Below are 16,139 nucleotides of genomic sequence, written 5' to 3' on the forward strand. Positions count from 1 at the left end.
TGGAGATCAGCCAATCAAGTAGCATTTAAAAAAAAAATCAGATCCTGCTACAAAAAATGTGGATATCTGAATTTTAGAACATTTCAAAAGGCAAAAATAGACAAGCCAAATCTAAAACTAATGTTGGGTAAAAGGGAAAGCCATCATCAGGAGTTTTGGGCTGCAGTGTTACCAATATGTGGATGACACGCAGCTCTATCTCTCATTTAAATCCTCACCAGAGTTGGCTGTGGATACCTTGTCCAAGTGCCTGGAGTCAGTAAGTGGATGGATGGGAGAGAACAGGCTGAAGTTGAACCCCGACAAGACCAAGGTGTTGCTGGTGGGGGACAAGAGAGGGTTGGGTGATTTTGACCTGATACTTAATGGGGTGAGTTTGCCCCTGAAGGACCAGGTCCGCAGTCTCGGGGTTATCCTGGACTCCCAGCTGACTATGGAAGCTCAGGTTTCTGCAGTTAGCCGGGCAGCCTGGTACCAACTTCATCTAGTACAGAGGCTGCGACCCTATCTTCCCATACATCTGCTCCTACGAGTAATACATGCCCTGATCTCCTCTCAATTAGACTACTGTAATGCGCTCTACGTGGGGTTACCCTTGAAGACGGTCCAGAAACTCCAGCTGGTACAAAATGCGGCGGCGCGCTTAATAAAGCAGACCCGCCGCCGCGATCATATCACCCCAGTGCTGATTGAATTACACTGGTTGCCAGTTGTATACCGGGCCCAATTCAAGGTGTTGGTATTAACCTTTAAAACCCTATACGGTTCCGGCCCAGTGTATCTGATGGAACGCCTCCAGTATCACCAAATATGCTGCCAAACAAGATCAGCCTCACAGGACCTTCTCTCGGTCCCACCGGCGAAGACAACTAGGCTGGTGCGGACCAGGGAGAGGGCTTTTTCGATCGTGGCCCCCACCCTCTGGAACTTACTTCCCTTTGACCTTCGGCATGCCCCCTCCCTGCTGACTTTTCGCCGAGCCTTGAAGACCTGGCTCTTCAGGCAGGCCTATGGGATCTCTGGGGTGGGTTAGGTTTTATACTATGTTAGCGTAGGATGGTTCTGTTAGACGAGATGCTATGATATTAATACTGTGATGATGATTATGTATATATTGAGTGTATTTTATATTGTACGTCGCCCAGAGTGTCCGTTCAGTCGGACAGGTGGGCGTCTGATAAATAAAATTTTATTATTATTATTTATAAATCTCCCAAGACTCAGGATGTTAGTGCTTCAACTAGCATTAGGAAACAAGTAACTCAGTCAACTTCATCCATTACAAAGAACAGATAAGGGGCATCAATTGCTTCTCTATTTTCTTTCAAGATCTCAAGAATTTAGTATGTGTCTTTTCACTTGCATTATTTACAGCAAGTGGCATTTTTAGGTTGTGAGCAATAAAAACTAATGTAAGTCAGTTAAACCTTTTCTTGACTACAAGGCAAAGATGCCAGGCAGATAAAATTACATATCATTGGCTTGAAAAGTCAATGGGGGGGGGAAGAGACTCGACAGCTCTTCCAGACTCTGTTTACTGTTCTTGCAGTAAACTATGATCCATAATCAAACAAGGTCACAGTGTCATGTTATCCCTAAGCTTGATAGAAAATAACTCAGAGGGCAAATTGGGTACAACAGTGGAGCTCACATAACTGCTGGCACACAGGATGCTCTACTTCAGTGAAGTCCTGAAGAAGGATTGACCATGATCCTCCAACTTCCCAACCATGAGAAGAATTAGTATTTGAAGATATAAGGAAGCACACACTAAACACATGTACTTTAAAAACGTCTGGGAATTTTAAGTATATAAAAAGGGTGAATTGTTCCAGATAGTTAAACACGGGTCTGATACAATCTTATTATCAACCTTGTATCATGAAGCAATTTAAATGCCAAGTGTGGAATCCCATGCTAAACTAAAATCAGCTAAGTAAATACAGGAGCAAAAAGGTCACAGTAGGTCTGACAACTTTACAGTCTTGGATCTGCCATGACAGATGTCCCCAACACACTATCCTTCTTGTTCCAAGTGACACAAGTTTCATTATGGTTTCTAATTAAGGGGTGAAACAGCTCTATGTTCAATAAGCTGAAATCATTCACCAAGGGAAAATAGTAATACAAATTTAAGAACTGTTGCTCCTTTGTATCTAAAAAGAATTTGTAAAATAATTTACCATTTCATGAAGTTGTGTGGATGTTTGTATTATGATATACTGATATATTTCAGGTTTACTTGAGAGAAAGCGGGTACTAAAGGGTTGCATTCAACCAAGTTTTGCTCAGAGTAGATCGACTGAAATTAATGAACCTAAGTTAGTCATGTCTATTAATTTCAATGGGCCTGCCTTGAGTAGGACTAGCATTGAATACCACTCTAACTAATTTACTCTGTAGTTCTTCAGTATAGGCTAACTGTATAAGTTTTGGTTAAAATATTGGCCTGGAATGCATGTGTTAAAGTGATTATAGATCTAATTATCACAATATAGCTATAGGCTTGCTTGGACGACCTTGAGTAAGTACTGCACTTTCAGCTTCACCTACCCTACAGACTTATGGGAGGACAAAATTGATAAAATGTTCCTTGAGCCTTTGAGGATTCAAATGTAATACTATTTTAAATAGGGTTTAGAGTGTTCAAATGACTCCACATACATAATCTCTTTGCATTCTTTACAACTACCAATATGCTACTGGGCCGGGTTCAAGGTTCTTGTGTTCATTCACAAAGCTCTAAACAACTTGGGCCAAATTACCTTAAGGACCTCCTGATTCTCTATGCTCCTTGAGCACTGACATCTACTAATGTGGCACTCTAACCCCTATGTCCCTGAGGTTCAGTCTACATTTACCAGGGACAAAGCCGTAGCGTGGCAGGCCCTTGGAACTCTTTGCTCATAGAAGTTCAGCAGGAGTCGTCCCTGCTTTCTTTCAGATATATTTTAAAAACATATATTTTAAAAAATATATATATTTCAGATATATTTTAAAAACAGGCCTTTGGAATATGACAGACAGGACTTCGGAATATGAAAATTTTTACCAACCTGCCTTGTTACATTTTCTAATAAATTGCTATAAATATTTAAATAAATAAATAAGTGTGTAAGATATATCAGCAATATTATCATTCTGTAGATGAGACAGCTAAGGATGAGAAAGAGAGAATGACTTGTCTAAGGCCAGCTAGAGAGTTTGTGGCTGGTGTGAGATTTGTATCATGTACTTTTCTGAGCTAAGTTTCTTAGCTACTGTGTTATACCTGTAATGAACAAACATCTGTCTGTTGATAGAACAGCTCATTCTGCAGTTATTCACCTGTCAGAGGAGTCTACTGAAATGTGTTTTTAGTACTTTTGCCCCATCCATTCTACCCCATGATATGATCATGTAGCTGCCATGGACCAGCTCAATAAATAACTGGTGGGGCTACATGCCTGCCATAACATTGCCCAATTTGGTCTGAGAAGCCCATCTGTGCAGAAGCAAATGCCCAAAGTACCAAGAGTTCACAACCAATACTTATAGGATTTGCTCAGAACAGATAAATATGATCACATAAAGTTTCGGTCTTTGCTGTTGCTAAAGATGAAACATGACAGGGAATAAAATTTCTTATCTTCAGATTTGATGGTGTTATGCTACTGGGAGGTAGGAAAGACAGATGTAGTATAGTTTATAATTGCTTCATCTCTCCCATGTTAAATTGCCATCTCAGTAGCAAATTTTACACGTGAGAGTGTTTTTAAGATACTGATTTGCAAATTGTAGCAAGAGATTAATATCTTCAGTTAGGGAATGTTCAGCAGCCATAGCTGTAATATTCAGAGACCCACATGCCTTTGTCATGCAGATATAGTTAGCCAAAATAATGAGACCAGAAAATGTAAACAAACTGAAAGTTTACCCCTTCAACAGAACTCCGCCATGGGTGGGAAGTTCACCTCCCACTTAGGTGCCAGCTGTACCTTAAGAAATACCTAGCAAATTTGTATCTTTGTCCAAAGAAAGCTACAATTGAATGAATATCATTTTCAAATAGTCAAACAGTAGGTGTCAGCTGTCTGTTTTGTGCAAATATTCAAGCAACAGCTGACCCTGCCTGAATTTTTTCTCAGCAAATGCTTTTAATGAACTTTACATCCGTAACTGCCACCCAGTGAGTGAATAATGAAATTGCAGATATCGGACAGCAGTATAGTCCAGAACCAAACAAATATTAACAACCGTTAAGTGGACAGCTCCCTTCCTGCTGAGAATGGCCAACCCGCACATCAGCACTTTTGCCACCCAAGAACAAGAATAGCTAGCTCACAGAGAAATAGTGGATCAAGACCCATCTTTTAAGGGGGGGGAGAGGTGGTGGTATATGTTTAATAAGACCTTCAGCCCATATTGATGACAAGTACTGGCCTGGAGTGGACACTCACTTTCATCCCATTGTAATTTGGTCATCTATATTATCCTCCCAGAAGAAGAAAAATGATTTAACCACATATCAAAAGCAGGTTTATTATAAAGCATTTGGTAAAATAATCATCTGTATGGTCTTATTGTTCCATCAGGTCCTGTAGAATCAGTACTTGTATTGATGATTAACCACAATGCAGAGTGAGTAATTTGAATAGCTTGACTCTTGCACAAAAGGGTTTTGCATCAACTCTTGTATCTGGGCTTCCTTGGAGAAGGCAGTCAAATCAAATCCAAATCCAGAAACTGGTTTAAAGAGATGTTTTTGCCATGAAACAAAACTTAACTTTAACCTAAAATGTCTTGTTTACCTGAAACCTGAACCAACCCCCTAAATAAACAAAACCAGTAACCAGGTCTAAACAAGTGATTCAACAAATATTGGGAATACATGCTTTGTTTCATGTATTCATAAGTGATTTGGAATCATGGGTAAGCACTGAAGTACCAAAGTTTGTGAATAGCACCAAATTATTCAAGGTTGTAAAAAATCAAGTAAACATCAAGGAGCTCTGAAAAAATCTGTCCAGTCTGGGTCCAACAGGCAATGAATGGTTCAGTATAAGTAAGTATAAAGTTGTTCAGTATAAGTATAAAGTGATAAACATCAGGGCAAAAAAACCCTAATTTCACATATAAGCTTATGTGATCTGAAATGGCAGTGATTAGTCAGGAAAGACTGTGGGATCAGAATGGAAAGCTCAATAAAAAACATTAAGTGGCAATGATGGTGAAAAGGGCAAATTTCATGTTAGGAATTATTAGGAAAGAAATTGAAAGCAACATTTTGGTATTTTAATGCCTTTATATATAAATCTACGGGCATTTGGAATACTGTGTATTGTTCTTAGTCAACTCCATCTCAAAAAAAAGGATACTGTAGTATAGAAAAGGAACTAAAATGATAATGGACTTGAAGCACCATGCTTATGAGGAAAAGCTAAAGTATTGGGACTTTTTAATTTAGGCAAAAGACAATTAACAGGGGCACAATAAGAGTTCATAAAATTATCCATCATTTGCAGAAATTGGAAAAATAGGAATTTCTTTCTCGTATGATACTAGAGCTTTGGATCACCCAATGAAATGAAATAGTAATCCTATCCATGCTTCCTTAAAAATGAGACTCATGGGATTCAGTATGGGTTATTTCATGCATCTAATGAAGTAACTATAGTTCATTAAAGCTTATGCCATAATAAATGTGTTAATCTTTAAGATGTTTTTGCTCCAAGAGACTAACATGGCTACTCCTTTGGAAACACACAATTCTACATCATATAACTGTATGTGATAAGAAAATGTTGATAAATTAAACAAATGTTTCAACGTTTCCCCAAATTCCTACTTTTTCTTATGGAAAACCACAAACACTGCTTTTACTGTGGCTTCAAAATTTCTGAAAGTTTTAAACCTGTGCTTCCTCAAGACACATTGATTTCATACCTTCTCCCCACTCCAAATTATAGAGAGAATAAATACTGGAAAATGAACAACAAAAGTTAGAGAGAATTGTGTGACTGGAGAAATCGGAAGGGTGTTTAAAAGTTTTAACCAGTAAATCTGTTACTTTGAAATAGACTTAACTGTTAATTTGTGTAGTGTCTCAAAGCACTGTCTGTCTTTAAAAGTGTTTGATCAACTTCACTTCACCACCAATTGAACTACTGTTACATGCCACTTAATCAACTGCTTCATAGATGGCGAAGATTTACACCTGATTAGCCTGCATAGTTCAATTGCTTTTGCTAAAAGTTCTAGGAATGGATTATTTTTGTGCCCAAATAGCTCAAAAGAATGGAAAGGGGCTTGCTCAGAATCTTCTGTGTGAATTTCCTAGACTTGTAACACAGAGTTCACTGAAGCAGATAAAGCCATGTTAACGAAGCATTTAGTACTTCAAAATGCAAGCCTCAATAAGTATCTTTTTGTGTGTGCTTTTTTAAAAGCCTTGATGTACCACTTTCCCCCACTTCTCTTTATTGAGCAGAAACACATATGCTATAGCTGGGGATTCAAAACTAAGCCTTAAATGTTTCTGTAGGAAAGTGTAGAACTTTCACATTACTTGGTCCTTAACAGTGGAACACTTTAAAAGCTAGTAATGATTCTGTGTCCTATGGGGAAGGGAAAGCTGTATTGAGGAATGAATATCTTTGGCTAGTAAAGTTCAAAAAATAAGTTACAAGCTGAGTAATAGTTCAGATGACTGTTTTCATCAACAAGAGGAACAAATAATTCAGCAGTACAGAGAAGCAAGACACCATTTCCTCTGCAAAATGAGCCAACTGAGAATTATTATAATCTCCGTGGAAATTTGGATCAGTGAGTAAATGCAGGATGTCACTAAACATGAAACACAAAACTTTCTTACTGATTAATGGCTCCTTTTCTCCTCAATAGATCCAGGAACTGCAGGTATAAAAGGTCTTAGGTACAGCTAGCTCTGTTCTGATAGACAGTCACATCATAATGTAATTACACCCGTTCACATCTGAAGCAAGTCCCAGTGATTTCAGTAGCATTTACTGCCAGAAAATATACCTGAAAGCATAGATTGTATCTACATTTAACAAAAATAGTTTTAAATGCAAAAGAAAATGGCCTACTCAAATGTAAAGAACATTTGGTACTGCAAAAACCAGCTTTTCAAGGGTAGTCTAAACCAGTTGTTTTCAGCATGGCTAACTATATATTTGACTAGATAGGCACAAACATTCTGGTCTTCTGAAAGGTTCAAAAGCATTAAACAAATGTTCAAACCACAGTGACTTTTTGAAAACAGGAAGCATGCTTCAACTTTTGAAGTCAGCCATCAATCGAAAGGATTAATCGTTGCTTCTTCATTGGCAACTGTTTTTATAGCTGACAGAATATTTAAGAAAATACAAGAATCCTAATGTTTGCTGATGAGACAGGATACTAAATGCTGGCTACTTCTACAAAAGCAATTCTGTGATTAGTGTTTTTTTATCATAGGTAAGGCAAGGATGGGAAACCTGTGGCCCTCCAAATGATGCTGGACTACAACTCCCATCATTCCTGACCATTGGTCATGCTGGATAGCGTTGATGGGAGTTGGAGTCCACCAGCATCTGGAGAGCCACAGCTTCCCCACACTGAGGTAAGGAAATGAAGAGACGGTAGTCAAACTGTAATTTCTTCTGGGATTTTGCACATACACAAAATCCTATCCACATATCATCCAACCCTTTGCTGTGATTATGTTAGTTTTAGGCATTTATTTATTATTTGATTTATATCCCACCCTTCTTCCCAGTAGGAGCCCAGGGTGGCATGTGAAATTTACTTAGGAGATTATCAATTTCCAGCAAGATAATTCCTCAATTCTCATTTACTAGCCTGCCAAATTTAAAAGTAACAAATACAGATATATGCAAACTGAAAATATCTGGTAGAAGTAGGCGAGATTTTCTTTTCTTTTTTAGAAAAATAGACGAGAACAACTAGCATTTCATGTTGTTGGTTCTAGTAACCATATTTACAAAAAGTGACATCACATCACTATATTGCATTACCCACCCTTCCTTCACAGAGCTCAAGGTACTGTTAAAGATTCTCATACTGTCCATTTTATCCTCACAAAAACTCTGTATGATATGTTACACTGAGGGATAGTAATTAGCCCCATAAGTTTCATAATCGAGAGGAGAAATGAAGCCAGATCTCCCCAGTCCTTCTCTGAAACTCTAAATATATCACCACCATAGATGCCTACAGGAATTTTCCCAACGGTGGGAAAGGGAGTAAAACACTGAAAGGATGAGCATACTAGTGTCTCAGAAACACAGGAAGAGTAGTGCCTATACAATTTGCTTCGTATCTCAGGATCTACAAATCCTAGAAACTTTTTTTTTTAATGAAAGCTGGGAATCTGCAGATTATGGTTCAACCAGGCCAAGCAGTTTCTTACATTTAGATTCGGAACACATCTAGAAGACACATCTTCCTTAATTACAAAATGTTTAGAAGTATTTAACCACCCCTTCCGAACTCCTTTGACGGTATATATATTCTTAAATATTAGCAAAGATGTAATGATTTCAAGATCTCTCTCAACCACTCTCATAAAGATCACCACTGCCTCTAAGCTCAAATAATGCAGGGCTTGATCTGGTGGCAACAGTTGAATGAATCCAGGAGTGTGTGCACACAAGGACAGTGTGTGTGTGCTCATGAGCATACGTACAGGATCTATATCATTTGTTCAATTACAAATCGAGTTCTGCTATTTTAGAATTTATAAGCTCTCCAAAATATTTTAACCCTTACAGATAAGAAATCCCTATATATAGCAATATGCATGAGTTGAGTAAGAATTGCCTCCTGTGACAAGTCAGGAAAGGTTTACGGAAAGCCATTTCCCGTTCTTTAAGGCAATCAACACACTTGCTTAGATATATTTTCAAGGCCAAAACACATCCTAAGAAAATATAGTCCAACACATTCAAAGTAAAATTTGTCCTAACTTTTAATATCATCCATATTATATTTTCCTATATGTACTATGCAAATAATACCTATACTACATTTTGACATAAATCAGTATTTTTCTTTTAAGAGACACCAATGGAGAAAACCATTCTCTTTTCTCTGTTGGTTTAAAGCCTAATTTCAAATGTAACTCCCACTTTCTCACAGGAGATACTTAAAGCCATAGGGCTGTATTCAGTATAGGATTTCTCTTTGCCCAATGGAACAATCTCCCCCTCTCCTCCCTGTGCAGCTTCTAGATCTGTTCTGGGGGTTCTCCCAACTCTCCAAAGCCAATTTGGGGATGGCGTAGGGTGGGTGTGGGTCAGGAAAGGGGATGAACACTGTTGCGCTAGCGCTAACTCAAGTACTAGCAAATAAGAGTAGTTGAGTAATGCCCATTGTTTATGACCTATCAAGTTACAACCTTGCATGACTTTTACATTTTACAGCTGTGGAGCAATTTTATAAAGCATACAACAGCAGCTCAGAATACCTTCCAAAAGAAATGGCTGCTCATGGAATTGTATTGGGTTTTTTTAAAAAAGGGTTTTCCCACTACTACAAGAAAACAATCCCCTCAAATGCACACTAACGTTTTCGATAGAAGTTTCCCAGCATGAAAACATGGAACACTTACCATAAGAATGACAGTACCGTGGGGCAGGGCAAATCATGACATGATTTCAGGCTGAGCTTGATGCTGGAGGCACAAATGAAAACTGTGCGCTTTTATTTTAGTGGACTTTGACAGATGGAAGGGTGCAGTAAATCTCTAATTGTTTAGATCATTAACTCATCTTTCCACCTGCATTCTCTCTAGGACGAACTCAGTTGGAAGCCTGAAGAACAGCTCACAGACAGCATTTTAGAGCATGAACTCTCTACAAAGAAATTATACTTGTTTTTCCAAGACAGAATGTTTATTTGGCTGCTGCATTTGTATCCTTTGTTAGCTTTTCTTTCACAAAATCTTCTCTGTTCTGAATACTATGAATAGCCTTTTGGCCTTGCCATCAGGTCAGTCAATCAACAACTACTGCCAAATGTCTCAGTTCATACAACAAATAATGCTGTTCTTCACTGAATATCACTCCTTACACCACCACATAGCTTCTGGAAATTATGATCCCCAATATATATAGCTATAAATATATTGCTTTCGGCATACTACAGTGCAAGTACCATTATGAAATCATGGAAATTTGGGCTAAATAAATATTTTCCTCGCCATTTTTGCAACATTGATTGAAGTGTTTTGCAGGTGAAATTCTAAAACAGGGAATAGATGCACTCAGGATTATATGGGAATGAAAAGAGCAGTCAGTGGCTAAGCCCTGTAGTTCCACTCCGACCCTGAGCTAAACAATCCTTGCTGCTTCTCTCCAGGCAACTTAGCAAGATGCTTTTCCGGTAGAATCAAATGGTTATTAGCTCACTTGCACTCTAATCTTTTGAGGGTCAAAAAGTCAACACACACAGAAAGGCAATAGTAAGACTAGAAGAAAGCTCCAAAGAAATTAAATCACTGACTAGCATAAAATATATGGTGTCCAAAAATACCTTTGAATGTGATTGAAGGGGTGTTTTTTGTTTGTTTTTTAACAGGATCAGCTGTCCTGCTTCTCCTTTCTTGAGAAACACTGCTTGTAGGATAAATATTAGGCTCATTTTAGATCACGTAAAATTAACAGGCCCAATCCAGCACTAGTAAAGCCCTGTGAAATCCCTCTGGGTGATATCCAACTAAGTCATACTCATAGTAGACTTACTGCCTGGTTTGCACATCTTACTGAGATCACACAAATGTGCTCGCTCTTGGAGAGGATCACACACCTGCTTTGCTTTTAGCTCACCACAGCAACTAAATCAAGGTTTGGCTCAGTGCAATGTGGCAGCTGAGCCAAAGTTTGGCTTAGTGTGTCATCCAAACCCAGGCTCTCTTCCCCCTTAATCATGCTCTGTAGCCACGTTTGGACAACACACTAAGCCATACCTCGGTTTAGCTGCCACATCACACTGAGCTAAAAGGTCCAGGCAGTGGCAAAGTGACTGCAATCTCATCCCTGGGAGCCAGCATGTTTGCACCAAAGCCATGCTTTGCATTATATGCTTAGCTTTACACGTGAAAACAAGTTATTGAACTCAATTGATTTTAATGAGTGTACTCTGAGTCTGACTAACATTGGATATCTCCCATTGATTTCAAATGGAAGAAAGCCAAGATGTGCCACTGAACTCAATGGAACCATGAAGTTCTTAACATTTAATTTTTCAGATATTAATCAGTGTTATATTAATATACAACAAATCTTGTCAACAAGATTTTAGAGTTTTGTTGTAGGAAAAGAAATGCACTATAGGAAATATAGTGTACAGCAACCCATACACAATAAAGCACAACAATGGTTAACTTTTGCACTGTATAACTTTTTTTGAAAAGTTTAAAGTTTCATACCTTTGAACACTGTTTGTGATTCTGGCACCAGACCAAAGAACCATTATTCTGGGGGAGAAAAAAAGATTAGAAGTAATTAGTGATGCATCTCCTTCTCAGGCTGGGCCAATGTTTCCTCCCCCTTTCCACAGTATCATCCCACTATGAAAATACAGAGAAAATGTATTTCCATTTCTGGCTGGGTGGGTGAATTTCTAAGAATTTTTTGTGATGCAACTTGCCTTACGCGACTTTACAGATGAGTTGATAAGGATAGGCTTCCCCTCGCCTAATGCTTTTAAAAGGAAGACTTGCTAGCCACAATCAGCAGTGGTGTGCCTTCCCATCGTCCCAATGTTCTTCTGATTTCCTTCTATCTGTTTTGCTGTTCCTGTGTCAAATCATCATGGTTGGGCTAGCGTTGTCGCCATGATGATCTGACGCAGGAACAGCAACATGGTCACAGGAAAACTGCAGAACTGGTGAGCCTCTTCACTAGCAAGAAAGCCTACCTTCAATTACCTGATCTGTAAAGAAATGTAATCCAAACCACACATCCCAAAATCCTCAGAAACACCTCTCATCCCATCCTAATGTTCAGGATGTTTAATTTTCACCCCCACTACCCCACAGATTAGGAAGAAAAGAAATTAAAAGAAAAATTTCAACAAAGTCTGCCTATGGGGTCTGGGGCAGGTGAGATTCTTGCAGCTTTACTGCTGCCTCCTATAAGGACACCTGTGTGTTTATAATACCGGGAGACCACAGACATCACAGACATGCTTTTTTTTTTCATCTGATGCTATATTCCACTTCAGCTTGTACCACCAATGTCAACTCATTTTCACAATCACCTTCTACATTACTGCTTGTTTCCTTTGTGACATTATCGTAACCAGAGTATTCTTTATCCTCTTCAAACAACATGCCACCCACATCACCCATTCCAGTTCTACCTTTGTAATTTTCTTTTACTACCAATCCAAAATTATTCAGTCTCCACCTCTCCTTTCATCTCAACCTTTTTTCTCTCCTCTGCTTCCTCTTTTTGCTGTCCCGGACAGATAGACGTACTTCCTTCTTTCTTACATGGAGATAAGGGTATAGGAATAAAACTGTGATTCTCCCAAGTATCTCCTTAAAATACCAAGCCTCTTCTGAAACAGCTTCTTTCTGACCAGCTTCCTGAGACTCAGTCTCACAGGTCTTCTGGTTATGCCCTTCTCCACTTCTCATTTTTCTTTAAGACCTGGCCTCACATCACTCCTAACCCTTGCCCTGTGGCAAATGCAACAAAAAATGCTCTCCATGTCACCTTGCCTGGAAATGTTAGATGGCACTCACTAACTACTCATCACTCTTTCTTCACATCCAGGAATTCTTTCTGTGACAACAGCCTACCAGCTCTGCCACAGAATCCTTCCTTAACGCACTGTGTAATCAGAGCTTCTTAGGCTGGGCCAATCACAGGAATGGTCAGGCAGACTTTATTTCTATTGCTGCCCAGACACAAAGAAAGATGTTACCTTATAATGGTTTAGATCGGGGTGGGCACAATATAGATTACAATCTACTGGTAGATCTCTGAGCAGTTTCCCATAGATCAGTAAGAGTTTCTAACTCCCAATTGTTTAGCAATAGCAGCAACCAAACAACTTTTTCCACATAAATTAGGTTGCTGAATAAAGAAAGCCAGCAAAGAGCAGACTTGTGTGTGAAAAGACTGTGAACCCAGTTCAGGTACTGAAAACAAATTCCTAGGCTCAGAACACGCTGAGATGTCATTTAGACTTGACTTTGGCTGGTGGCTCTTGGGGTCCTTGTAAACAAGAAAGTAAAACCAAAAAGTCTGAAATCTGCTCAACCCTGGTTTAGACTCTCTTACATTTGGGGTGCCAGCCTAGCTAATAAGCAGCCCCCTTCCATTCTAGTATCTAAAGCACACATTTTGCAGCCAGATTTAGTTTGATCAAAGGAGGGGAAATAATTCTTTTAACCTTTCCTTAACCAGATTTTACACATATCAGTGCTTTAAATCAGGTGTGGTGAACCCTTGGCCCTACAGATGTTGATGAACTACAACTCCTATTAACCCCAGCAAGCATGACCAATGGCCAGGAATGATGGGAGTTGTAGTTCAACAACATCTGGATGCCGCCCTGGTTTCCTACTGGGAGGAAAGGTGGGATATAAATCTAATAAATAAATCAAAAATCTGTATGACCAGAATTCCCCACACCTTCTTTAAATAATCACTTAAGACTCAAATTAGTGTATCTTTGTTTCATACACAACTATGTATAATATTTACTTCATGGTGGTGAGGAACTGGTCCCATTCTACCACCTTATACTTGAATACACCAGGGGTCACCAACACCTTCATTGGGGAAAAGCACAGTTCTTGTGACTTTAACAGCTGTATGGTAGGCAGAAATTCAAAAGGTTAAGCCTTTCCTACTATGGAAATACAATTATGGCAAAAGTTTCACCATGACTGTACTTCCTTCTAATTTTGTGTTATGCCAAGACCCCATGGCAGCTACTTATTTATTTATTTATTTAATTTCATTTATAAACCGCCCATAGCCAATGGTTCCCTGGGCGGTGTACAACATACAATAATACAATAAATGAACAAAATCACAGATAAAAATACAAATTCATAATAACACTAAATGATATTAGCATAGCTAAAACATTAAAACAGTAAAATACATAGAAATATATTAAAATGCCTGGGAGAATAGGAAGGTTTTAGCCTGGTGCCGAAAGGATAGCAGCGTAGGCGCCAGGCGTACCTCCTCGGGGAGACTGTTCCACAATTCGGGGGCCACCACCGAAAAGGCCCTAGATCTTGTCATTACCCTCCGAGCCTCTCGGTGAGACGGTACTCGGAGGAGGGCCTTAGATGTCGAACGAAGTGTACGGGTAGGTTCATAGCGGGAGAGGCGTTCCATCAGATATTGCGGGCCCACACCATGTAAGGCTTTATAGGTCAATACCAGCACCTTGAATCTGGCCCGGAAACAAATCGGCAACCAGTGCAAACGGGCCAGAACAGGTGTAATATGTGAGGACCGCTTGGTCCTCGTCAGTAGTCTGGCTGCTGCGTTTTGCACTAGCTGCAGCTTCCCAACCGTCTTCAAGGGCAGCCCCATGTAGAGTGCATTACAGTAATCCAATCTAGAGGTCACTAGAGCATGAACAACTGAGGCGAGGTCATCACCGCCAAGATAGGGGCATAGTTGGGCTACCAAATGAAGATGGTAAAACGCATTCCGAGCCACCGAGGCTACCTGAGCCTCGAGTGACAAGGAAGGGTCGAAAAGAACCCCCAGACTACGAACCTGTTCCTTCAGGGGGAGTGTAACCCCATCCAGAACAGGATGAACATCCTCCATCTGAGCGGAAAAGGCACTCACCAACAGCATGTCAGTCTTGTCTGGATTGAGTTTCAGTTTATTAGCTCCCATCCAGTCCATTATCGCGGCCAGGCAACGGTTCAGCACATCAACAGCCTCACCTGAAGCAGATGGAAAGGAGTAATAGAGTTGCGTGTCATCAGCATACTGATGGCAACGCACTCCAAAACTCCGGATGACCGCACCCAGAGGCTTCATGTAGATGTTGAAAAGCATGGGGGACAGAACCGATCCCTGAGGGACTCCACAATGGAGAGTCCAGGGTATCGAGCAATGTTCCCCAAGCACTACCTCCTGGAGACGATCCACCAAGTAGGAGCGGAGCCACTGCCAAGCAGTACCCCCAACTCCCAACTCCGCGAGTCTCTCCAGAAGGATACCATGGTCGATGGTATCAAAAGCAGCTGAGAGATCAAGGAGAATCAACAGAGTTACACTCCCCCTGTCCCTCTCCCGACAAAGGTCATCGTACAGGGCGACCAAGGCTGTTTCTGTGCCAAAACCGGGCCTAAAACCGGATTGAAACGGATCTAGATAATCGGTTTCATCCAAGAGCGCCTGGAGCTGGCTGGCAACCACCCGTTCCAAGACCTTGCCCAGAAATGGAACATTCGCTACCGGTCGATAGTTGTTCAAATTATCTGGGTCCAAGGACGACCTCTTCAAGAGAGGTCTCACTACAGCCTCCTTGAGACAACGAGGGACAACTCCCTCACTCAAGGAGGCATTGATCACTTCCTTGGCCCAGCCGGCAGTTCCAGCCCGGCTAGCTTTAACTAGCCAAGAAGGGCAAGGGTCGAGTACCGACGTGGTTGCACGCACCAGTCCAAGCATCTTCCTCAAGCTGCACCGACTGAAACTCATCCAAAAAGCTATTTTGTGACTGGTGCCCATAACACACTCTCAAAGTTCAAAATGTGCTCACTGGTCCAGAAAGGTTGGTGACCCCTGAAATACTCCATTTTAAACAAAATACCATGAATTCTGGTGAGCAATGTGGAAGGAGGGGATTTCTTGCTTTGCAGGGACTCAGGGCAAACTGCCCCAGTTGGCCCCTCCCTCAATCCAGCACATCCTTATCTCCTTCAAAACCATTACTATTCAGCTAGAGCTTTACTTCTAGAATTAAATCACCACTCTGGTTATTCTGGACATGTACCTCATAGCATGTGTAAGATAACATGGGATGCAGCATTGGTACACAAAATTCATATATGCATCCACCCAATTCCTTTGACCTTTTCATCTCCTTTTTTGAAGGGTCACCAATAAGAGACAGAGTGCTGTAGCTCTTTTGAAGTGCTG

At 40.3% G+C, this 16,139-nt stretch overlaps 1 protein-coding gene across 1 annotated transcript in view; it reads right to left on the reverse strand.

Annotated features, from left to right (window-relative positions):
- The window catches only part of ANOS1 (anosmin 1), a 133,327-nt gene that overhangs the window by 96,401 nt on the left and 20,787 nt on the right, over window positions 1-16,139 (reverse strand). The window contains exon 2 of the mRNA XM_061627073.1: window positions 11,432-11,479. Within this exon, the coding sequence (XP_061483057.1) occupies window positions 11,432-11,479 (48 nt within the window). The remainder of the gene's footprint in view (window positions 1-11,431; window positions 11,480-16,139) is intronic.

The sequence above is a fragment of the Rhineura floridana genome, chromosome 5 (assembly GCF_030035675.1).
Source record: "Rhineura floridana isolate rRhiFlo1 chromosome 5, rRhiFlo1.hap2, whole genome shotgun sequence".
NCBI lineage: Eukaryota > Metazoa > Chordata > Lepidosauria > Squamata > Rhineuridae > Rhineura > Rhineura floridana.